We start from the raw sequence: 24682 nt of genomic DNA, 5'->3' as shown, positions 1-24682 counted from the left end.
ATTACAACAAGTCTTGCACCATGTTCTATTGCTGCGCGAACTAGCTCTTGCAAGATTTGGTTGGTGGGGGAAGAATTTATGGTTTTTGTCTTTTAAACGTGTGAGCTTTGACAATAAAACATAGATCAAATACCTAAATATAGCGATATATATCTTAATTCAAAAGGCGAAGGGGGAAATTAATAATTCTTGGCGTAAACCCGGACTTTTTCATTGCGGTTTTTAAGGTGGATATGAGAATAGGCCAATTTAAATAAGTAAAACATACCGCCTCCGTTACTTATATATAAGTATTCGTTCGAATAAAATATGAGAGCGTTGATTGACATTAAAAGAGCGTGGTTCTTTAATGGCCTTTCAGGTTCCCCTATCGTTTGGCTGTAGAAACGTGAAACACAGAACATGCCAATAAAGAGAAGTGTTCGCCAAAAGAAAGCTAAAAAGCATACATCGATGACTCTTACCCAAGTTTAGTTATATTCATCGGAAAATGCGGGTCAGTGGGGCAGCGATCTTTTAACGAACGGTGTTCAGTGACATTGATGCTACGGGATATCATGATATCAAGTAACCGAGCGGCAGTGTGAGGTCACGTGGTACAATGATGTCAGGTGACACTAGATTCTCGTTAAAGATAGCAAAAAAAAAAGTCAGCTGAATTTCATTTAGCAAACAATGTTCAACACATAATTTAGCCAAATTCGTAGCGTAAAGTTAGAGGGTACGTTTTGACGGCATAAAATAGTCGTCACGTCACACCATGACGTCATAAGATAAGGACATTCTGATTGCCTAGCAAATATGGCAAACAAATATTCGCTCTAAATTTAGCGTGCCACGGCTTTGTCGAAAAACGCATGCGACCTGGTCGCGAAACCGCAGTCGCGTGCGCCAATAAAGGCTATCGCCGTAAAACGCGTCTGGCTGTATCCGGTGAGCACCTTCGCAGCGAGTGCGTGCTGATACAGCTGTGGGTCCGCACGTTTTTTCTTCAACCAGCGAGCGAACAATGCGAATCGCCGCGGCCCACCTGTTTCTCCTGCTGGCGGTGCCGCTCTGGCTGGTGTCTGCCAGGGTGCCACTGTTGATACAGTGCGCCCAGAGCCTCGGCCTGCTGATTCTGATCACGCTTGTCAGCTACTGGACAGTCTGCATTCTACGGCGGAAGGTGTTCCTCAAGCTCGTTGATGGGGACGGCAAAGCAGTGCTCATCACAGGTGAGGCTCAAATAACCCCCGACCGGTGCTGTATCAATGCTACAGGGAAGACGGGTCCGCTTATGACGGCATCGTCGGTGGGTCTCCGACTTGCCTCAAGCGGCATGGCTTGCCGCAGTTTGACGAGAGTACGCCGCAAAGCGATGGTCGCATGCGTCTTGGCGTCGCTGCATGATATAATCGCGAGCCTTTTGAGACGCTGCAAGACGCTGCAAGACTCGCTGGCGGCGACGCTGACAGGAGCTAGACGGCGCTGCGTGATTCCATAGCGATACCGTTCGAGGTTGAAAGGTGTAGGCATTGTCTTCTATATAATATTAACTGTTTCCACATTGTCCTAGAAAGGGAGACAACGCGTCCTTTGATTTTGACTTGGGTTCTTGAAGTTGGTAGACGTTAGAAGCTTCGATGGGTCGAAAGGTATGTCCCACTCTAAAGATAGGTGCTCACATGTAGTGAAGATACGATGCTGCTGCTTAAAGAGAATACCGCAATTATAACGAAAACAATTTTTAAAGCCCATTTGGGACACGTAGTTCTTTTATTAATTGTTTTAACGAATCTGTTTTCCATTATTTTGCGCAATATTTACGCTGTTAGACGCAATTTAGGTGGAGGTCACGGCCCGCTCTAAGCTTCGCCCACAGATCAGTGGCCCCGCCCATTACAGCTGGATTTTTCTGGCTGCTCTGCCGAACACCCTCGGAAGTCTAGTGTCACCATTTTGCGACATCTGGTAATCCTAGTCGGGCGTCTGGCACTGCCCGCCAATCACAAGCGCAGACGCGCGGCAACCTTCGGAATCGTATTATATTTTACCAAATCCATCGTCGTCTGCAAAGCCTCTAAGAATCGAACATGAAATCTGCGCGTCGGCGTTCGTTTTTGCTCTCGTCCGTCTGCTATTTCGCCCCCGTCTAAAGAAGTTCTAAAACGCTCGCAATACTCGTCCATGAAAGCGGGCGTTTTAGCGTTCCATGTAGTGCGAGCGACTATCCAATACGAGGGCCTGTCAGCGTATGTCGACTTGCGGTAAAACATGACCGAGAGGGCTAAGAAAAGCACAAATTAATACGCAGTCATTTCAGTTTCTATGTTGTTATTTTTTCGCATGGCATCCGCAGGCAAGATGAATGAGCGTCATGGGCGCTTAGTTATAATGTGACCTAAATATATTCACTTCCGCAGGCCAGGTGCAGTGCAAACCTTGAGCTACTTGCCTTTCGAAGCGAAGTGACGGGAACATACCTCAACTAATTTGATGCGAGACGAACGCCAGATTGTCTCCAGCCAAGTGGCTCGAAAAGTTTGCCTGTCTAGGTACCCTATCGAAAAATCCGGTATAACTTTTCACTATCCGGATTATGGAACCGGAAATTGGTTTCTGGAAACCCGAAATCCAGATTGCAGACAAAGGAATAATTTCTGAAAACCTAAATTCCAGATAGAATCCGGATAGAATCCAGATAGATTTCCGGTTCCATAATCCGGATAGCGAAAAGTTACACCGAATTTTTCGGTAGGGTATCTTCTCAATAATAAAATCATGGTTGCAGTAGACCCTCTCCGAAATAATGCCCTCTGTTGGCAGCTGTGAAATCCCTGCACACTGGAGGACTAAAACCTCAACGACAGAGCACAAGAGAAAAAAAAAACACACACACACTTACACACAGAAAATGGGGATGAGCGTAGTGACGTTGCACGTTCGATGCTGTTGGATTGGCACGTAGGCTCGTAGAGTTGGCCACAGTCCAACATCCGCTATCTTAAGGAATCACTGCAAGTTCCTCGATACAGCCGCTCCGCCATTGTGCAGTGGTTTCGACCTTTCAATAATCGGCACGTGACTTTCGAAAGGGTTGCAGAATTCAAAGAGCATCGGGGCCGCTTTTAGGGAAACCAACATCGTTATTCAAAAGAAACACGCGCTAACGAACAAATCAACTCAGATCGAACAACATAGTTGACGTGGTAGTTTTCGTGGCGGGACTGACTTAGGCTGCAGTCCCGCTACGAAAAACAAGCACCAGCACAGCTCTTCCGAAGGAGCGTACTTGCGGTAGTTGTTTGTTACAAACTAAATCGGTTGAGGAAATCTCCCTCTCAACACTCCGGTGAACGCAAAATGACACACACTCGTAAAAAAATACGAGTTCAACAAGCTGCACTCGTTCAGCACGCACTCCGTCGACGCCGGCAGCCATGTTTGTCATCCATTGTGGAAACGGCAATCTTGGGATACTTTTGAAAACATCAATAACTCTTGAAAACATCAATAACTCTATCGAACTTTTTCTTCTTCAAAGATGAAAACAAAATTGCAGTCAAAATATTATTACGGCACGGCAATTCAATTCCACAACCAACATTTCACACGTCAATCATCTATTCAGCCAATGAGAGATGAAAACAACTTGTAAGCACGGGTCGGGGTTTAACGGGCTGCAGCCTCCATTTTTTCCACTTAAATTTGGTCTCGCAGCTCAAATATTTCTAGACTATGTCTTTTTAGTCGTAAAATAAAGCAAAAATACTTAGGTGTCCTGTCGATTCCCTTTAGAAATTCTTTTTCATTACGATGTCACTTTAATGGAGCGCGCACCCCATTCGGGATTTGGACTGATTCGTTATTGATAGGGTTCTATCAAAACCATATCGGCCCAGTATTTGTATTAATTTCGGCGTTGTCACACACTAATTGAAACTGTATTACCCTTTATTATACCGGCACCAACCTTAATATTAAATAATCATGATAATCTTATTTTAGCCAGATTTCTCCAAGAATGACGTGATGTTTATGATTTCTTAAAGTGTGAGTTTTACGTCCACGCAGGAAACTGAACTTACTGCATACAATACTCTCAACCTTCCTCAGCTCAAATGTACCTCACACGTCTCTAACAGCCGTCAGTTATAAAATAAAAAAAGCTGTACCTCTGCAAAAAAAAAAAAAAACAAAAAAAAACACTACTAGCTCTCTTAATCCTTTTTTAATTATAACTGCTATTATGAGTGCCACTGCGTTGAAAGCTGAATTAAGCGTTACTTCTTTTTGGAACACAAAATAAATATAAAACGTTTTCACAGCTAGACAAATTTCATTACTACTCTGTTAAAAAAAAAAAAAACGCATTCTTTATAGATTTTTTATATTGCATATACGCATAAGAGCCAATGGTCGCCAGTTTGAGTAATCCGAGTTATAAATCACAAAATTGGTTGCATAGTTGTTTTGATAGCAGTAGCATGGTTTGTCACTAAATGAGCGAACTTAAAGCTTTCTTCCCCAGAGGCAATGCAAACAGTGAACTACGACCACTACAATAGCGTATTTCGCTTCTCGGTTTGATGGGTAGTGGTAGTTCGATCAATAAAGAAGTGCATGGCGGGGGTATCATGACTACTTGAAATACCATCTAGAAAGCAAGGCTTGCCCATGACGTCATTGTAAGTGGATTCTCGAACCATCCCAAGCGGCAAACACGTTCAAGCTTGACGACGGTCACCGGAAATTGGCAAACTCCTCGATTGTTGCGTTACATTTCTAACTGAATATTACTTTATATAGAGGCAGGTTACTAGCACGCAAGGTTACTCGGCAACAAAGGATTTGTTTTCTCGTAATTTCAAGAGTCAACGCCGATTAGTTTTTACGTTATTCTTCACTTGAAATATTTTTGGACTTTTTAAACTTGTAGATGTGTCTCCCCCTGCTCGTCAGCAATTCGCTGACGAATTTTATACAGCTCTGTGTCCCTCGGACAGCGAAATTAAGGTGGCAATTAATCTGTGACAAATATTCCTGCCCGCGCTCGAAAGCAATACACCCTTTGCAGTTTTACACAAGTGCCCTAGCGGGTGCCCAATGAATTTTGGTTGCTGCGTTCTTTCTTCTGGCTGCTCTCCCATCAGATCGCCTTACAGCACTGTTCACGTCTTCTCAGTCTTCCCCTTTTTAGATTTAATTTCTTCTTTTTTGGATTGCAGTGTATTTTTCTTGTTTTAAACATTTTTGTTCTTTTTTTGCCTGGTGTACTTTTTGAATGTCTAGTGTTTTTCTTGTAAATTTTGTCATCTCCGACACAGGAGTCTACAGATATCATGCCGCTGCTAACGCCGCTTCAGAGGTCTGTACTACGTCACGACGCTGTATTTCGCCATAAACTCGTCTATTTGACTATAGCATACATGGAGGCTCGAGAGAGCAAATTCGTAATGTCACTGCGCATGTCATCTTTGTAAGCAAATCAACGACGTAGCAATCGCGACGCGATAGCCAACTGCGCTTTGATCTGGACGATCGCGCACCCTCCCCTGAAACGAGAGCGCCGGACGCTTCAGAAGTGCTAGCTCGGCGATAATGCAGGACGCTGCTTATTCGTGTCGAATCCTTTGACCTGCGAACGCCCGCGAAGCCGTTTCAGTGATCGGCGTACCCTACGCAGCGCCAGTCAACAACCACCCCCGCGGCATCGCAACCTTTCTGGCGCCCGTCGGCTGTCCGCGAGCGCCGGCAATTGGAAGTCACGACACGACTTGTAAGCGAGCATTTTATAAACCTTCGCAAACATAAACCCCCGTGACGATGGACTGGCGGCGCTCGGAGAAGAAAGATTACGATGCTGCAAAGACAGTTGTTGAAACGTAAGCTGAGCCCTGCAGCGGCTTCGCAGGCGTTCGAAAGAAACGTATTCGTGAGGAAAAAGCAATGTCTGTAGTCCTCAGTAGGCTAACGGTGCTTGAAGGTCCCCCGCTGACACTCGAGAAGAGCGAGCGCGGTCGACCTGATCCGGGCACAGTAGGTTCTCACATCGCGATTCCTAAGTTGTTGCCCTGCCTTCAGTGATGACATGTGCACTGATATTCACAATGGCTTTCTTGAGACTGCACCCGGATCGAATAGACAAGTATATAGGGCCATGCCGCGCTGTGAAAAGAGTGGTGCTTATCTTCGCCGTGGCGTAAGCAGCGACGAAATGTCAGTCGACGCCCATGTGGAAAACAACAGAATATATTTAAACAAAAAACTAAACATACAAAACGTACAGCACGCAGAATGAAATAAATCCACCCAGAAACAATAGAAACACACTGGAATATATAAAAGCAAATGATCAAAGCTAAAGACTAAAGAGTAAGAAGACGCCTATGATGAGGTAAGGCGAACTGAAATGGTGTGCAACCAGGAGACAGCACGCGGTAGCCACAATTCCTCGGGCACGCGCTAGGGAACTTGATAAAACAGCAATATCTAGATTATTCAAGTCGCAGCAATCAAAGACTACAACGAAGTTAATGCACACCATGTGCATTACACCTTTCCTAATCGAATGCCTGACTGTAGTGAGCATTGCAGGCTCACTACAGTCAGGCTGCCAGAGGCATGTTGCACTTGACAGGCGAAAGCCTGTCAAGTGCAACATGCCTCTGACGGCCACTAACCTAAATAGCCTACATTACCTCAGTTCTGGAGCACCGGCTGTCACAACATACTCGGCGACTTCTTTTCCCAGTGAGCGCAGCAGAAATTTGTGTTTTGTTTTTAGCAATTAGGGCAGTGAAATTCAAACCTAGCCAAGCTCTTGGTTCTATGGATGTTCGATGTTCAATTGAGTTGCTATGTAATAAAGTTTAACACTTCCTTACACCCACTTTCAACAAGATACTCCGCGAACCCTTGAACAAAGCATGATCTGAAGGTGTATTCGACCTAATCACTTAACAATGACGTCAGTAAAACCGCTATGGAAGTCACGGTTGGCACGAGTTTGAGACTTAAAACCCAAGCCTCTAGCCGATTTTCTTCTGGTGGCGAATCTCAAAATGCTGTCTCCGCATAGTATTTGTAACCACTCAGGTATAATTAACCAATTCCAGTGACATAAATCGGAAATGAAAACTGCAAAAACATGATAGAGCATCACTCATCTTGAATGCAGGCATCGCTAGGAAGCATACCTAAACAGCGAAAGTGTATGACATTTTATTCCTAATGTTACAGTGGTACTATAGTGATCCAGCTGTTAGGACTTTACGCCATAAGAAAGCAACAGCTTCTAGGGCCTGTGAGCACTGTTCTGTAGCATTGCCACTTACCACAGGTGACCTACCTTTACGAGTTAGTGATGACTTAGCTTTAAATAAAGTTCATAACGAAATTTATAGAAGGCGTTTTTTTAAGCCTTACATGTTTGTTAAAAAAAAGTTGTGAAAGCTACACATATGTGGTTTCTGCAGGTGAGTTATACGGCCAGGGGGACATGGAACACGCGGCTAATCGTAATGATCAGTTGGCTAAGTAAGTAAAGTTTGTTAATTCACTTTATAATTAATGAAATTAGGCATGGGGTTTTAATTAGAAACTTGCTGAACGTCATCGAAAACCACTAATTCATTAATTTTCAGAAAGCCTTTGAGCGGATGAGAAGCGTAGCAGTGTATAAGTTACCACTCGTGGAGCAGGTACAAGTCTAGCGGCTGCGGTAAGGGGCCCGCGCGATTTTTCCGTCCCTTATGAGAGCCGAAGCCCTGTATTTGCTCCACGAGTGGTAACTCTAGCGCACTGCTGCACTTCTCACGAACTCAAAGTTTTCTAATAATTATGATTTAAATGTTTTCGATGACGCTGAGCAATTTGCTAATTGGAACTAAACGATTATTCTCACTAATTAAAAAGTTAGTTCGCAAATTTCACTCAATTAGTCGACTGATTTTTACAATTAACCCCATATTCTATGTCCATCTGGACGTATACGTCACTTGCAGAAACTTCATAATTGTAGCCCACAACGTTTTTAAACGAACCTGTAAAGCTTAAAAAAAGACACCCTATATATATATATATATATATATTGCGTCACCTCGAGCAGTGAATTTTAAGTGTTTTTTTTGTTGTTTTTTTTAGTTTGAGAAGTTTATTTCTAGACACGGATGCTGGTACAAAAAAAAACATTTCTGGCTGCCTGGCTTTTTGTGTAGCATATAGTACACGTGATCGATGCTTCCCTAAGTTGATGTGAACGTCCCTCAGAAGCTTCGGCTTGTGCTGCTAAGTGAGAACGAGTTAATCAATATCTTATATGACACCCATATAGAACCGCTTCTTAAAGCACTGGACCACATTCTACTTTTTTATCTATATGATTGCACCTCAAAAATTAAACCTGCCAGAAAAAAAAAAAAAAAAAAGAATAATCGCCTAACTTATTAAATACTTGTTGTAACGAGCATATGAAATTTTTACATCGTTCGTTATAGAGATATTTGGAAAATGCCAAAAAGCAGACTGAACTATGGAACTGAGATGTTAAGACAGCCTCCTATCGTTATTAACTTGTTTATTAACATTTACTAGATACCTGTTAAAACGCTAACATCAATTTTATTACAGATATGTTTATGTTATATTTTAATATTCTCTAGAGGTGTGCACATTTCGAATTCAGTGTTTTCTTAGAGTTGTGTGTTATCTGTTTGCTTTGCCTTGTTCTATCGTTGCAGGATTGCAATTTCTTTCTTGCATTTCTCATCGTGTATCCGCGTCTCTCAGCGAAGCGGCTATGGACGTGGTCGAGCCAACATATATTCTGTTTTTGCCCAAGTCTTCCGCACCTGCGCAAAAATATATATGTAAATAAATTGAAATTAAATGCGGGAAAAAGAAAACATGAAGTAAAACATGTGTAGAGGCTCTGCTATATTTTTCATTGGCATCGAAAACAGCCACCGGATGCTCGATTCAACAACCCCTCCGTTGAATTCGTGGAACAGTTGCCCCTCCTCCGGGTCTTTAACTATACCTGCTGACGCACGTAGGTCGGTTAACCAGTCGGCCGGATGCAATACGCACGAAACATAGGACAGCGGAAAGAGTTCCGGAAATAGTTATCGCCTTGTGAATCATCCACTTTGAAGTACCGGAAACTGTAACAACAGATCAAGGGAAACAATTCAAACGTTTCTCTTTCGCAAGTCGTTTGTTCTGGGTGCGAACTGCACCAAGAGCACAACATACCAGGCATGATTGAACGGCATAGTGTAAACATTCCTTGGTCAAATAAAGCCTGAAATTAGAGCGTGTGATTCATCAAGTTCGTTGACAGAAGTCGTGCCAGCATAAATTTGAGAAGTCGCACAGCTGCGCTAGCCCACATCCAAGTGAATTTCCGCAGAACAGCTTTACGGCACCGATATTTGGGTACTCGGTGAATATATTTTTACACAAATAAAAAACTTGCCTTTCACACTGCTGAAAATACGCAATCTGGTTAAAATCCTGCTACGAAACCTACAGCCAACTGCGCCGAGAAACTAGTCCTGAAACGTGTTGGTAAGCCCAGCTTTGCAATGTTGTACACCATTTTTTTTACAAAGCGATACGATAAATCGCCTGTTGCCGTGCCCTATGATGGGACATAGCTAGGGTGTGCATTTTCCGGTTTTAACCGAAAAACACCGATAAACATCCGTCGGTGACGAAAATATAAAATCGGTTAAAACCGAAAAACACCGGTGGTTGGATATTTTCGCCCTGGTTAAAACCGAAAAACACCGATCGTTGCTAGTTTCCGACCTAGCGAAACCCTTTCCCCGTAGAGGTTCGTCAAACGTGTTATCTCGTGGATCCTGCATTCTTCCAGTGTTTATACATGGCTTGCAGGTGGCGTCAGTCCGCCCTCCTTTCTGTGGGTCAAAAGCGTCTGGTGAACGCAGTGGAAGCTAAGCTCTCACACCCCTTTTCCCTATTGTGTCTCCCATGGCCCCCTTGTGGAAAAATTAACACAGTGGAGGGTAGGCTCTCACGTGCCTTTTCGACATTGTGTCTGGCCAAGTGATGTCGGTGCAAGCCATGTATTCAGAGGTTACTGTGGTTCCTGGAAGACACTGCCAACGTCCGTGTCGTACAGGAGCGTGCGTTTTCTTAATTGCGGGTTGCGAACCGCAAGGAACGCGCTGCCATGACGGCAGCACGTTCCTTGCGTGTAGATGCAAGCATGAAAGCATGCTTGCATCTACTATAATAACCAAGTGTGAGAAATAGTTGCTTCCTAGAGAAGAAGTGTATGAACTATGTGAATAAAATTGGAACTCTCTGTCTGTGATCAATCGCTTTTTTTTTTCACCGATAATCACCGTTTTTAGCCTCGTCTTGAGACGTTCCACCGAAATACACCGGTGTTTTGAAAATAAATAAACACCGAAAAACATCCGCCGATTTTTCTCACAAATAAACACCGGAAAGTACACACCCTAGACATAGCTAATCTTACAGCGCAATGACAATGCGTTCACCCTCTCAATCGACGTCCGGCAGTACGTTACACCGTTGGACCACATCCGACCGGGGCATCTATATATAACAATGATATACATCAACCTAACAAAAATATTTCACCGTCGAGTCAAGAGAACATCTCGGGCCTATCAACAAATCCCTAGGGGCGAACCATGTAGTGCTTCCTGGTGAGCCAAAAAAAAAAAAGAAATGCCCCACAAAAAGCACACGAGCAGAACCAGTATTCCAGCATGCTATGTTAGCTTATTATAAGTAATGCAAATACATTAGTTGAATGTTTTCTATATATTCAGAACTCATTTTTTGACAGATTATCGCGATATTTTACTACCGGCTAAATATCGTTGGTCATGTATTTAATCAATTCCAACGGTTGAGTTGTGGTTTTGATTCCACAGAAGTCTTCCAAAGGCATTGCTAACAGATAAGTCATATAAAACAGCATGCATATGCAAGGTGTTAAGGATAATTACAATGAGCTGGCTTAGTCTCAGCGATGTGAAAATTATAATGCAAGCTGATCATAGATACAAACTCACTTTGTTCGAAATTTAATTTGCCTTCCGTTTGATATTTAACGACACAGATTACGACAAGATAACTTGGGAACATTTGGTGTTAGAGTGCTTTAGTTGTCAGAAGCTGTTGAAGTGGTCTTGTTAATTTCACCTAGGTGATTGATCTACTCTAAGGAATTTTACGGATATAAAATGCTGGTAGTATTTTTTTATCCTGTTCTCTCGATGCAGGGTGTGATACGGGCTTCGGTCACTTGCTGGCCAAGCGATTGGCCAAGGAGGGCTTCTACGTGTTTGCGGGCTGCCTCTTCTCCGACGGCGATGACGCCAGAGAACTAAAATCTTTGCCGAACATCCATGTCCTTCAGCTGAACGTCACCAAGGAGGACCAGGTGGAGCTCGCCTTAGAAGAAGTAAAGAATAACTTGGGCTCCAGAGGTATGTGCATTCCAAACAACAGGTCGGCTACTAAAAACTGCTACTTAACTACGTAGGCTTGAACCGGTGCTTCAAGTTTCAACTAGTTCAGAAGCAGGGTTACTTTTCAGACATTAAAAATATGGAGCAAGGAGTTTCCTGAATGTTTAAACGGTAACCAGCTTGCCTGTATCTTTTTTTTCCTGTGAGATATAGAGGTTTTATAAAAGCATGAAGACGAAAACCGGGATTGTTCTGTGATGGCGCCTCCATAGGAAAGGGTAGAATGTAATTCAGATATTGAGAAAGTAAATACGCATATCAACGAAACAGACGCACATTGTTTTGGTTTCGAAATAGAGAAGCTCCAGTACGTTCTTGGAGTGCTCTAATTGACCTACGCAGCTGCCGCCAATTATTCCAAGCGCCAAGACTCTGCAACCAGATTCAATAAATGTGAACCTTACAGTGGTGCACTCGTTTGATGTCTCTTGGCATGTTTTGTTTTTTGTATACAAACAATCAATGCCCAACACCTTCCTTGCAGTTGCACACAAAAGGCGGATGCCAACGTAGACCCCGTAGCCTTGTCCAATGTATCGAAACCGGTAGCTTGAAAAAGCTTCGAACGGCATTGGGCCAACTAGTTCAAACTTGAAGCATCGGCAAAATGATGAGCGGCAACGCGCCGTCAGAAGGCACAGCCAGTCACCTCGGCTGGCGCTCTGGTGCTCCGCAAATTACTGTTCCCGACTTTACACTAAGTAAAAAAAAATAATGTATGAATAAATTATGAAAACATCGAAGAACGCACCACTTTAACTGTTTTAAAAACACTATGGTGTTAAAAAAAATACCACGCAATATAGAATAGCTTTTTTCTATACTGGTTTTGCGTTCGCAAAACAGAAGGTTCTATTTACTCCACTCGTATCCCTCACTTTTGGTTAGTATTCCCATTGGGCACATATTATGGCGCCCCGAGATAACAAAAACAAAATTCTGCTATAAAAAGAACGTATTGATGCGTTCATCACATGAATATCGACCCCTGCTACAGTTCATTGGTGAACTTCGGGATTATTTGTTTTATTGTAACCAACTTTTTCTATTGTTTACCTGTTTGTGAATAATTTGTTATCAGGGAAGCACTCTGTGTTTTATAATTTATTCTGTAATTTTTGTCCTTGATGCTGCTGCCTAACTGGGGCTGAGGACCAGTGAAGCTGATTCATCATATGTAATATTAGCAACTAAAGACAGAGTTAGGCCTTGTACAATCTGACTGTTCCCGACAAAGCAAAGGGAATGGCGACAAACATGTGTAACGGAGTGATGAAGTTATTTTTTCAAAAATAAAATGGTGACAGTTTTTTCAATTTTTTGGTACAGTGTTTGCGCACTATTAAAATCCATATACTAAACTCCTACCCTTCCACTACATTTCTCAGCGGTTTACAGCCCTGCCGTCAACATTAGACAAAATATTTTGTTTTTGTTTTCGTTCAATTCGTCACAATAGCAGATTCAGTTAATCAAAGCGCGTGGCTCTATTGCTATAATAAATTCTTATGAATACGGTGTACTAGAAATATTACAACTGCTCTGCAGTTTCTAATAATAAATATGTGTTTAATGTTTAAATCAAGGCTTCCTCAATTTAAAACAAAAACAATTTCACGAAATAATAGGAGCCATGGTATATAAACCAAGTAGCTCCTTAAAAAGTCAACCGAAAAAATCGGCGCCTGCCCGTAACGCGGTCAGAGATCTACCAAAATTGTATTTTAGTGGTGCATTTTAACCCTGTGAAATGTTAAGCCTAGCTCGCTCGTAAAAAAATACCTATATTCACACCAGCTTCTACGGCGGGTGCCAACCCAGTACACAAAGTTAGCCGAAGAAAGCATGCCTAGATTTGAGAATGTTTGCAACTGCTTGAATGAGGTCACGTGGTGCGAACCCGCGTTTGTAATAAAAGGCGCGACGGGGAGGAGACAGCGTCGATGATTTGCAAGCTTATGAACGCATAAAAAACCAATATGCACAGGCGGTATCTCTCATTAAATTGCAAACACGCTGCGGCTTGAGTTGCTCCTTCTCTTAGTTCTAGGTTCTCTAATCGAGTGTTTTGTACGTGACGCCATTTTTCGGAAAGCGCAACAAGCAGATGGCGAGGCTCGGTTGAAAGCAGACGATGCAATCGAATGTCAACTGTTCCTCTTAATAGATGGAGGAAGAAAACGCAGAAGCAAATATTCCAATCACCCTTGTTTTGCGGCCTTCGGTATATCAAGCGGCATCACTTCCCTCACCGTGGGTGCAATGAGAAAAGCAATGTATTCTACAGATATGTTGCGCAATAATTTGTATTCTCTGGTATTCGCAGCGTCCCAAACAACTACGAAATTTTGTGATCATTTTCTTTCATTTATTAAATCACAGTGCTCTGGTCAGTGGTGGCCAATGCCGGCGTGCAGAATTCGGGCCCCGTCGAGTGGCAGACCATGGCTCGCATTCGGTCCGCCTTCGAAGTCAACGTCTTCGGCGTCGTCCTCGTCGCCAAGAGGTTCCTGCCGCTGCTTCGATACTCAAGAGGGAGGCTCGTCATCGTTTCGAGCGGCTTTGGTCAGTGGGTATTCAATTGATCGACATAAGCTAGCATTTTGTTTTTCGAAGTAGTTTCGCAAAACAGCTGAGTTCCACTTACCAACCTCAAGTAAGTTATGTAGACAATGCTTCGGAAGAATAGCCAGGTATCACAGTGCTTTGCCTAAAATTATTTTTTTATCTGAATATATGGGGCTTTAAAAAGTCAGAGAAAGCCAGGGTAGAGCCGCACTTGAACTTGTTTGGCCAGAGTCGAGATAATTTGGCCATAACTCTCCAAACAAGTGCTAATATTTTGCTTCACTGTTGGTAACCGGAAGTAATTTAGCCTCTTAGGGCCTAAATTGATGAAGTGCCAGAGTTCAGCTTCCTTTCTAGTTTTACGGTTTTCATGTGGTATTTTCGGGCCTAAACTGCCAAACAAGTGCCAGATGGAGGCTTGAATACTGATTTTTCAGTTCATATGCGGTATCTTTGACTCGGGTCTTGCACTTTGTCAATGATGGGGTGAGCCAGATAAAAGTCATAAAAATGCCAATGCACTGTGGCACTAGCCAATGCATTAGAGCAAACCATACTGCCGAAATCAGGCCCCTAAAATTGCCATGTTTGTGTCAAATTAGGCCATTTCCTGCTGTGCTACATAGGCACACTCTCGAATTAGAGCATGCAACGTTATTTCCGGTACGCCCAATAAACTGAATGAGATATATCCAACAGCTTTCCTTGTATCACAAAAAAAATGAAGCGTATGACGTTCCGTGAAGTGGTGTCAGCACTCGGTCCCACCTCGGACAATGCAACGCTGCGACTCTTTGACAGCTAATTTCAGGATCAAATAAAATGTAGAAAACTTGTATTCTCGAAGCAGTGTCCTCCAGGAAAGGCTCGTAAGCTCTTTTCTGGTAGCTACACGGGTCCGCAATTCAGGCAATCCGTACCTAAGAAGACTCGGATTCGGTTGCAGGGGTTGCAGCATGAAATGAGAAAGAACTATACTTCGTTTTACATTAAGTCCAGACGCAGCCGCCGCTCGAGCTGGTGGGATTAATCAGGCAGTGTCAAAAGGGCACCACCATGTTGTTCGACGTGTTTTTGTATTCGATATACCATCGCTGAACAAATCATAAACAAAAAAGGCCCGGCGACTTGAGCTTTCCACGCTGCTTGATTGGTACCATCATCTCGTAGCGTCTGATGCGTCTTGACTTAAGCCGAGGCGAAGTATAGTTCAAAGATATTTGTTTAGGATAAACATTGAAAGTCATTAATATGGAAAGAAAACAAATGACGTACACACCTTCAAATAAGAAGTGATATACGTCAACAAGAACTGAGCTAGACATTATTGGGAAACAAGGTTCTATATCTCGCAAAGTTCGCAAAAGAGGAATCGTGCACGAAGGCTAAAAATATAAAATAGCTAAATAAATGGCCGGGAATGCGTTTTGAAAAGTTGGATCAAAGTAAATATGCCGTGTGTATGTTTTGACACTGGGAAGATAGTCAAATCCAACGGGCGTCTGGAGTCTACACTGCGGATGACAATATTAGCCAGTTGAGGACCACTGCTGGCCTGGAGTCTGTAACGTGCATCCCTCTGTAGTGATACACGAGCGTACGCTTGCAAGATGCTTATCCAGATCAAAACAGGCAGGGGTGAGAATGAAACCCAGGATGCCTGGGTAATGAAGTTACGTGGCTGGATCGTAATTAGTTGGATGTTGCTCTCGCCCGGTGAGGTTGATGTTTCAATCTGCGTTTTGGGTTGTTACAATGCACCTTTGGCCACAGTCAGCGAACTGATGTTCTTTTGGCTTTTTTTGTGTGGAAAACATTAAGCTGACTGCAAACGTGCCTATCCTCGTCTCCAAAAAAAAAGTATTCGCATCTGGATAAGTTTTGCCTTTTGCAATTTAAGCAAATATACAACGCAGAGTTCAAGCTCTGGGATATGAAAGAATGACGTGTTACACAAAAGGTCGAAATTTTTTCTCACGTTATTCAGTTTCAAATGTCAAAACTTGCATAAAAGAAAACAAATTTCCTCTTTTTAGTTGTCTAGACCAATATATCAATCGTACACGTGCTTCGGTAGACAAGTTTAAGAACACTGGGAACTTCTTTATAAATGCTTTTCCTTCTCTATTAAGCTTTCCTCAACGCAGACGCAACTACAGCGTAACCACTGCGTTTGAATGTCTGTGGAATTCCGTATGTTTTAGCGCATTGCAGAGAACGTTACGGGACGGTGCAAATGATCTACTCAAACTCCCGATTATTCGTTGCCAAAGTAGTTAGTACTCGTTATTCTTAATCGCCTCCAACTTCAAAATATTTTTTTTTCTTCCCTGCATCTCCCACGCCCAGGCCGAGATACCCTCCCAATAGCGGCAATTTATTGCATGACCAAGCACGCCTGCATTTCACTTGCCGATGGACTCCGTCGGCAGTACTACGAGAGTGGTGTCCACGTCAGCACCATTGAGCCTTGGGTGTACAGGTGGGCTCGGTTGTGAATTTCTGCACGCCATTATTCGGAGCGTGCAACACCTATAGAGTTGCGCGCTGCTCCTACTTTCTATTGCGTCGTGTTCAAGTAAGGTGATATTAATCATATACTGAGGTTGGCAGCTACACTGGATGTCATGCCAGTCCGGCAGTGGTCTATATGCGGAATGCTTAGTGTAAGAGCCGCACGGCAGCGCATCTGTCTTGGCACATGCTTGCTTGCAATACAGAAAGAAACCGTGGAACAGGAGGAGATAAGAGCGAACGGGCACTTCAGAACGCCGAGCTTTGATTGGAAGGATGATGGGTACACGCAAAGGTTATACTCACTGACACGCTCAGAAACGCAGGGAATGGGCTATTATGTTCTGGCTTTTTGCTTTCTGATTGGTTATTCCTACCTTGTTATTGCCTATGCCGCAATGTCATAGTGGCTGTGGAGTGGTCAAGAAACGCTCGGGGCTAGTCACGTCACGAGGTTTCCCAAGCCGTGAATGACTTTAGCTGCCGTTGTCTCTACACACAGTTAGAACGTGCGTCCGGCGTTCGAGTGTGAGACACTCAACGAGGAACAGACGACGCGCTTGTTCTATGGTGCCTGGAACTCGTCTCCAAATGGTGAGTTTACCCCATCTAAACAAATTGATCCCTCCATTTCCGCCTGATCACGTCATGGAAGTGACACGCTGTCGCCGGTCGTGATCCTAGCAGTGGTCCCAGCAGCGATGTGCTCGTGGAGGAGTCCTGTATTGCAGTAGGTCGCTCTGTCGTGTCGCAGTCCACGGAAGCTTCGGCAGCCAGAAGTTGGGAAGCCGTGACGACAGCGCCACTTCGCATTCGCCCGTGGCTTTCGCCAGCATTTCTACGACCAATTCGAGAATTGCAAGATCCTACAGCGGGACTATCCGGATTCTGTGACGTCATTTCTTGCCACCTCGGGACCACTTTTTACGCCTGGGCGGGATAGGACGCTAAACACGCCAGTCCGGAACGGGCTCCAGGCGCCATACTTAGTCGCACTGATTGGAGCGAGACAGTGGGTAGAGGCAAGGGCAGTTAGCCTTTCCGTCTACCCACTAATCCTTCCAATCATAGCTCGGCACTCTCACGTCTCCCCTCCCCCCCCCCCCCGCTAACTCATCTCCTGATCTACCTCATTTCGTTACAGATAATCCAGACAGCCTCTAGAAATGAATGTTTTGGCATTTTTTTTAAAGTTCTAGCGGTTTGCATACCGACGTGGTTTTTCGTTGTTTTTTAGCATGAGCTTGCTAGTCTCTTAATATCTGAATGTTTTGTTAAGAAAACTTTAAGTGCTCATTTCCCAAGAATTTCATTTCAATTCCACTATTTGCTCTCGGTTTTCTGTATCATTCATTAAAGCCCATCCACAGAAACAAATTACAGGAAGGTAAGTTATATCGTAATCAACAGCGGGTAAGTTTCAGCGGGGCATGAGCAAACAAAGCCACCATCGCACCCCCCAAATATATATAGAATAACTTTTTCGAGCGCTTCATTGATATAAACAAATTACTACCTGTAACTCCAAAATTGTTTCGCATGTTAGCGTGTGAAATTGAAGTTGTTTAGCTTGTCGTAAATTCGTGAAACGTAAGGATCTGTACTTATTTTAATTGATAAACATGTTCACTAAAATACATAGTGTCTCACCTATCATCTTTTAGAGATATCATAATGCCTGTGATTTCGAATTCAAATCTGACCATAGCATATTGCCCAACAATCGTTTCTCTCTCTCTCTCTCTCTCTCTCTATATATATATATATATGTATGTATATATATATATATATATATATATATATATATATATATATATATGTATGTATATATATTGTCAGGAATGACAATTGATGAGGCAATTTTAACTGAAGAAACTAAACGTTTAATGGGGCGAACGTGTGCCAAAAACAAAAAGGGAACAGAAGAAAACAGCAGGGCGTCGCGGGCGTCGATGTCGGCGAAACCGCAGGATCGAGCGCTGGGGCGAGACCGACTTTGGCTCGCCAAGTGAAGCCCCTTATGTACACGCGTGGGCTTTTGGAATGGTCGGCATACAAGGTTGGACGCGTAGAACATTCTAACGTCGATGTAACAACACGGTTATCGAATTTACCAGAACATCACATTAGAGACAACAAAAATGCGTAGCCGCGGCCAGGAATCGAACCCTGGCTTTCTGCGTGGAAGGCACGCGCGACAACCGTTAGGCCACGAGCGCGCTGAATGCTTGGCCAGTTGCGCTCGCGGCATTATATATGTAGGTTTCCCTGCCCACACCTTAGAAGCCCCGGGTTCTCGTCCGTGCTGTCCACCCCGGAAGAACACGTAGTAACAAGGGAGCGTTTCTTACGTCTTGTTTATCCTTCGTCTCTACCCCGAATGCCCCTGCGCCTGCCCACTGAACATATACATTTAGCGCATACACATACACGGCACATACAAACATCAGCCGAACAGCACACAAACCGACACCTCCTTGAAGGGAAAGCCGTAGCGCTCTTCCCGTGACGTCGCAAAGGAAGGCCATCGGGGGCACCCGTCGAAGCGAAGGCAACACGCCTGGATCGACCGTCGTAACGCGCTTTCAGTCACATACGCGTGTCTTAATAGCTAAAATGAAAGCTGCAGATAGCAACGGGTCTATAAACATTTTATTCTACGGGCAAAACATTGTACCGCTAAATAATCGGTACGAAATGGCACGAGGTAGGCGTATGAGACGTCAATAGAAAAATGCGATTGTTTTAAGTCAAAAACATTTAGTCACGCCATTATCGCTGTAGGAATGCATGTTTTATACAGAAATAGTTCGGCGAAACGGCGAGACACGCAGTGATTGGACACAGCAAAACAGATCACAGTTAAAAATCAGGCAGACGTAGTCAACGCGGACACGGCTAGACAAGTGTCACGATCATGTAAGCGACTGTTATAGCGTGCAGTCACTGAATTCTTACATCATACCCCGGCCACATGGCAGAATTAATGTAATTTAGATCGAATGACATTATAAGGTCGACAAATCAGCTTGCGCCGCTCGTATAATCACTGAAGACCGTGAACTGATTAAACCCCACATCATTTAATGAAAATATAATAACTTTTCCGTGTGGCAGGGGTACTAAATTTACTATTTAGTCAACTAATGTACTTCTCCTATGGGCTTGAGCTGCCTTAAAACAAAATATAACTTATGTTGTAGACAATAATACTATTACCTTAATACAGTTAAGATTCTTGTATAAACGCGGTAAAGGCAATAAAGTAAGATTAGTATAAATGTACACATAAGCACCAACAACGCACTTTCAATGATCACACAGTTGTTATTCACCTTCCAATAAAAAAAACGAGAATATTACCATGCATATTTACAAATGTCGACGCAACAGCACGCATATAACGACGAACAACAAAATTTCATTCTATCACAATAATTTAAAAAATCTCAAGAAAACCCGTAAATAAGTTGCTTCGCACCTGTATAACGTATCCACACCTCCCGCTCTATCCGCCACGAAAACATTTAAACACGAACTCCAAGAAGTCTCTTTGTCGAGAGTGGTCTATCGATGATGTCCAGTGTCATCGTTGACTAGTTGTCAAGTTGCCACACATGACACTCAAACCGGAGCAGGACTTGTTCCGCGAATCCACGTAAATAACGTAGTATCAAGCGAAAAAAAAAAAAAAAAACTACCCGGTAAGCATTCGCAGATTTGGTCGTCTCGGAGAAGCCGCGTCAAGTTCTCATGGCGTTGGAAATCATCCTTTGCTCAATATCCCCTCTGTCCGTCGATGCATCGCTGCCTCAAAGCCGCCCAGTCTGAGGAAAAATCTTCCTCCTGTCTCCTCACCGTCCCGTACACCCAGCCCATCGCCCAGTTCTTCTTTCATTTTTGTTATCCTCCGGGGTCGTTCATTTCCCCGCAGAAAAGGTGAGGAGAACTTGAGATCTTTCCAGTTGGAGGATCTGCTGGAATGTCCCTCGCCGGTTTGTTTCCGTTTGCTTGGGGTACGTGGTCCTTCTCTTGCTCCTGGTGAGCGGGAGGAGGCCAGCAGATTGTCACGTCCAAAATGGGGGGACGCCCCCCCCCCCCCTCCCCACCCCCCCCTTTACACTATCTCCTGACGAAGCCGAGCCTCTCGGCGAAACTGTCGCAATACATACAATAAATTCCTAGCATAGCAACGCCGCAACATTACATTTTCCCGGTCCATTGTTCTCAAACTACTCTGCCTCACACACACACACACACACATATATATATATAGATATAGATATATATATATATAGATAGATAGAAACACGTCCAAATTTGGACGTGTTTCTAGATTTTGGTACCTTATCGGAGCGCGTCACCACGCCCGCGGTCCTGCTCCCCAGTGGCTGAGATGCCCAACTCACCAACTCACGTGCGCGCTAGTGCGCTCCTTTTTACAAGGCAGGCGAGAGGGTGGCTTCGCGGCGGGACCACTGGGGGAGCAAGACCGCGGGCGCAAAGATGCGCTCCGATAAGAAACCAAAATTTTGAAACGCGCCCAAATCTTACAGTACGCCGTAAAATGCTGCCCCGGCGTTGTATCCTTCTAAAAATAGTTGATTTAGTGGATTTCAATGATGATCAGTAAGTTTCTGATTGGAAATATGGCTATTTTCACTAACTAAAAAGTTAATTAACGAGTTTTAATTAATTAGCCGACTTATTGCAAAAGTTATTCACCCACATTATCTCAGCCTGGCCGTATAACCCACCTGCATAAACCGCATTAGTGTAGCTTTCACGTGTTTTTAAAACAAATATGTAAGCATAAAAAAACACCCCGTATATAGAATAATCCGTTCGTTGTTGCTGTTTTCACCAAGGGTTTTCCTTTCTTCTCAGTCTTATATATATATATATATATATATATATATATATATATATATATATATATATATATATATATATATATATATATATATATATATATAAACTGAGAAGAAACAAAAACCTTAGTGAAAACAGCAACAACGGACGATTTAATCTTCGACGTTTCGGCCGGACTCCGGGCGAAACGTCGAAGGTGAAATCGTCCGTTGTGGCTGTTTTCACTAAGGGTTTTTTTCTTCTCAGTTTTGTACCCACGCCTTCGGCCTCCCGCCACCATGCCCGTTGTATATATATATATATACATATAGATGCTTTTCTATTTCCAGTTTAGTCAGGTGCATTACACCAAACGATAGTTATATGTATTTCTACGTAACGATCAGGACACTCGAACATACTTTTAAGAGTGTTGCTGGTGTAGAACATGAAATGCAAAAATTTCAAAGCTGCACCAAAATCACGGTTTATAAAACAAACTCTGTGGAGGGATTTCTTTTCTAGTCTATTTCAGGACTGATGGTTGATGGAACGACCCTAGACTATAAGATATAGCGTCTCTCCGGAACTGAAGGGTGGCATCTTCAATCAACAAAACTGTCCTACCGTAGCGTCGTGTTCTGTATGTTTTGTACAACCAACCGCGAGCGGAACATGCATGAAGGCATTGCCATTGCCAATGCATTGGTTACACCCACTCAAACATTGAATTCGTGGGACTAGATACAGGGCGTCCTTTTCTAAAGAGAGTAATAAAAAAAAAAAAAAAAACAGGACTTGCTTTAGGGCGTTTTTAGCTGTTCTGCTAAGTTTGAGGCCCTAGGGTTCATAGAAAAAGAGGCAAATCGCGCAAATGCTTAGGTAAAGAAAGAAAACATTGGTTTGGCGAGTTATATTTTATTTTAATTTATGTTGGACATAATGTTGTTGTAGAATTGACGCTCAATCTTAGTGCAGTGGAGACAAGACGCGAGTATGTTATGAGGAGAAACAATTAGCTGGTTTTATGGGACGGCAAACTGTAATCCCCTACACAACGAAAGCAACAGGCAAAGCGCAACCTTGACGTTGATCTCTCTCTCCTGTGCCTTCTCTGCAACCCACGTCTCCGTGACGCCGGTGAAGTCAGTAGTACGAAGCAAGCATATAGGTCGGTCAGTTGGTAACCGCTGAACGATCATGAAAAAAAGGAAACCGGTGTCAGGGATTGAACACCGGTCACCGGCGTGTACGTTGACTGCGCTGCTAACTGAGCTATGGACCCAGCACGCAGGAACGGGAGGAGCAGAAGCATGTGGTGCGAGAAAAAGCGCGGATCAGAAAGGGGTGGAAAGGACAAGAAAGAGAGGAGCAGAAAAAGTTGGCGTAAAAAGAGCGCGTCGAATGAGGCGGAGTGGAAAGGGCAGGGAAACGTGCTTCCCCTGTTGTGGTGACCGAGAAAATTCAGAACAAAGGATTTGTATCCGGATAAAGGTGAAGGGAAGTGCGCCCAGCGGCACACAGAAACAATGGTGGGACGTTATCTGTTTCTATACAAAACTCTCCCCTAAGAACCACCCGAAACTCAGAGCACCACCCAGCCGATAAAGCTATACCGCCTTTAAACGCATTTGGCAGAATGACCAAAGATGCAGCCAGTTTTTAATCATACCTTAAATTTTCATGTTACGGTTGGAGTATACTGAGGTCAATCTTCATTTCTTCGATCACATTATGAGACAAAAGTGAAACGAAAGACATTTTATTACACATGTTTATGGATATATTTTGCTAAATTACCGATTTGTTCATTTTTCTAAGGACCCCTAGCTACAAACTTAGCCCAAAGGCCGTCAACTCAGCCCTAGTGGTAAAAATAACTGTAACTCAAGTTCCCGTTTTTTAACATTCCGCCCTCCCCCCCCCTCAAAAAAAGGCCAAGTGTACACGTCTTACTACCGGAAGGAGTTGCACCTGAAATAAGATATTTACTGTCATCAATACGCCTGACGGGCAACAAACGTGCTGGTAGCTTGGTGATTATAAAGGTTTCACACTATCGCAGCATGTCAATTTATGGCGGCCTGTAAATGCACATGTCGGCTATTTTGATGTCATAAAACGATTGCTACTATCTTGAAAGTTTCAAGACAATTGTTCAAGGCCGACATTCCAAAATGTGCAACTCTAACGCAAAGGGAAAGTTAGTATCTTTAGTGATGCAACATTATCTATGTTGTGTTTTCCTGCCATTGTGCAGGACTTGTTGATTTTCTCGCCGACTTTCCCAGTTTAAAAGGTTCTGATGGCCTTTGCGTCTATTCAATCCTTCAGATAACAATTCGGATTTTCTTTTCGAACTGCCTACGCTTTGCCCGTCATATGGCCATGTATCTTATTGCAGTGCGATCTGAACAATATATCGCCCCCCCCCCCCTCTTTTTCCAAGGATTTAATTTTCACATGTTTGTGTGGAATTCTAGCGAACGCTGAAAGTGAAAAGTCACCAGATTCCATTTGCAGCGCAATGACTTGTTCTTCACGAACGGATTATATATGTTTTATTAACACCTGATGTCAATCAATGTGAAAGTCGCCTATAGGCTAAAATATTTAAAGGAGATGCAACACAAGAATCAATATCTTCATTGTATTCTCAGGACGAAGATTACGAGCCCCGACACAGCTCACGACATGCTTGAGGCCGACGCCAAGCTCCTTCCCGCCGATGTACAACGAAGCATCACCAAGGAGAAGTTGTCGAAGTTCAAGCGTATATGCGATGCCTTTCTCAATCTTGCTGCAAGGGACGATCCGAACGAGGTGGTGCAAGAGATGACGCTGGCTGTCAGAGAGTGTACGCCCAAGGCGTACTACATGACTGGAGGCCAAATGGACTGTCTGGCTCGCTGCCTTATCGGTGTCATCCCCGTAGAACTCACAGACGCATGGATCTCGCTTATCGGAAAACTGATCTTCTGGGGACAATCAAAAGTAAACCGAAAATGAGCAAAACAAGAATACTATATTGCAAACACTTAATGAAAATAGTCCTGCATTAATCGAAACGATCTATAGTGTTCCTAAAGACTTTGCCAAAGAATATATTTTACTATGTGAAAATCAAATGAACTTGGACCCGACAGCGTCTATATAGTTTGAATGGCTGGCGCGCAGCCTCGGGGTTATCTTCTTTAAATTGGGAGGGGTGGATGCCGCCATCATTTGTCGTT

At 43.5% G+C, this 24682-nt stretch overlaps 1 protein-coding gene across 1 annotated transcript; it reads left to right on the top strand.

The window, feature by feature from the left end:
* Positions 1-1009: 1009 nt before the first annotated feature.
* LOC115330942 (retinol dehydrogenase 7-like) lies at positions 1010-24458 on the top strand. The gene is made up of 5 exons (XM_040217492.3): positions 1010-1217; positions 11268-11474; positions 13899-14081; positions 16434-16566; positions 24110-24458. Exons 1-5 carry the CDS (start codon positions 1010-1012, stop codon positions 24456-24458), a joined length of 1080 nt encoding a protein of 359 aa, XP_040073426.1.
* The last annotated feature ends 224 nt before the right edge of the window (positions 24459-24682 follow it).

This window comes from Ixodes scapularis, unplaced genomic scaffold (genome assembly GCF_016920785.2).
Source record: "Ixodes scapularis isolate PalLabHiFi unplaced genomic scaffold, ASM1692078v2 ptg000292l_1__unscaffolded, whole genome shotgun sequence".
NCBI classification, from domain to species: Eukaryota; Metazoa; Arthropoda; class Arachnida; order Ixodida; family Ixodidae; genus Ixodes; species Ixodes scapularis.
Note: the sequence above shows the minus strand (reverse complement) of the source record. Positions and strands in the feature narration are given on the sequence as shown.

What these genes read in the sequence shown, in the direction of transcription:
- LOC115330942 (XM_040217492.3), top strand. Translation starts at nt 1,010, where the DNA reads ATGCGAATCGCCGCGGCCCACCTGTTTCTCCTGCTGGCGGTGCCGCTC. An exon ending in GAATAACTTGGGCTCCAGAG is followed by an intron (nt 11,475 to 13,898) that starts GTATGTGCATTC and finishes ATTAAATCACAG; the next exon opens with TGCTCTGGTCAGTGGTGGCC. An exon ending in CATCGTTTCGAGCGGCTTTG is followed by an intron (nt 14,082 to 16,433) that starts GTCAGTGGGTAT and finishes TCCCACGCCCAG; the next exon opens with GCCGAGATACCCTCCCAATA.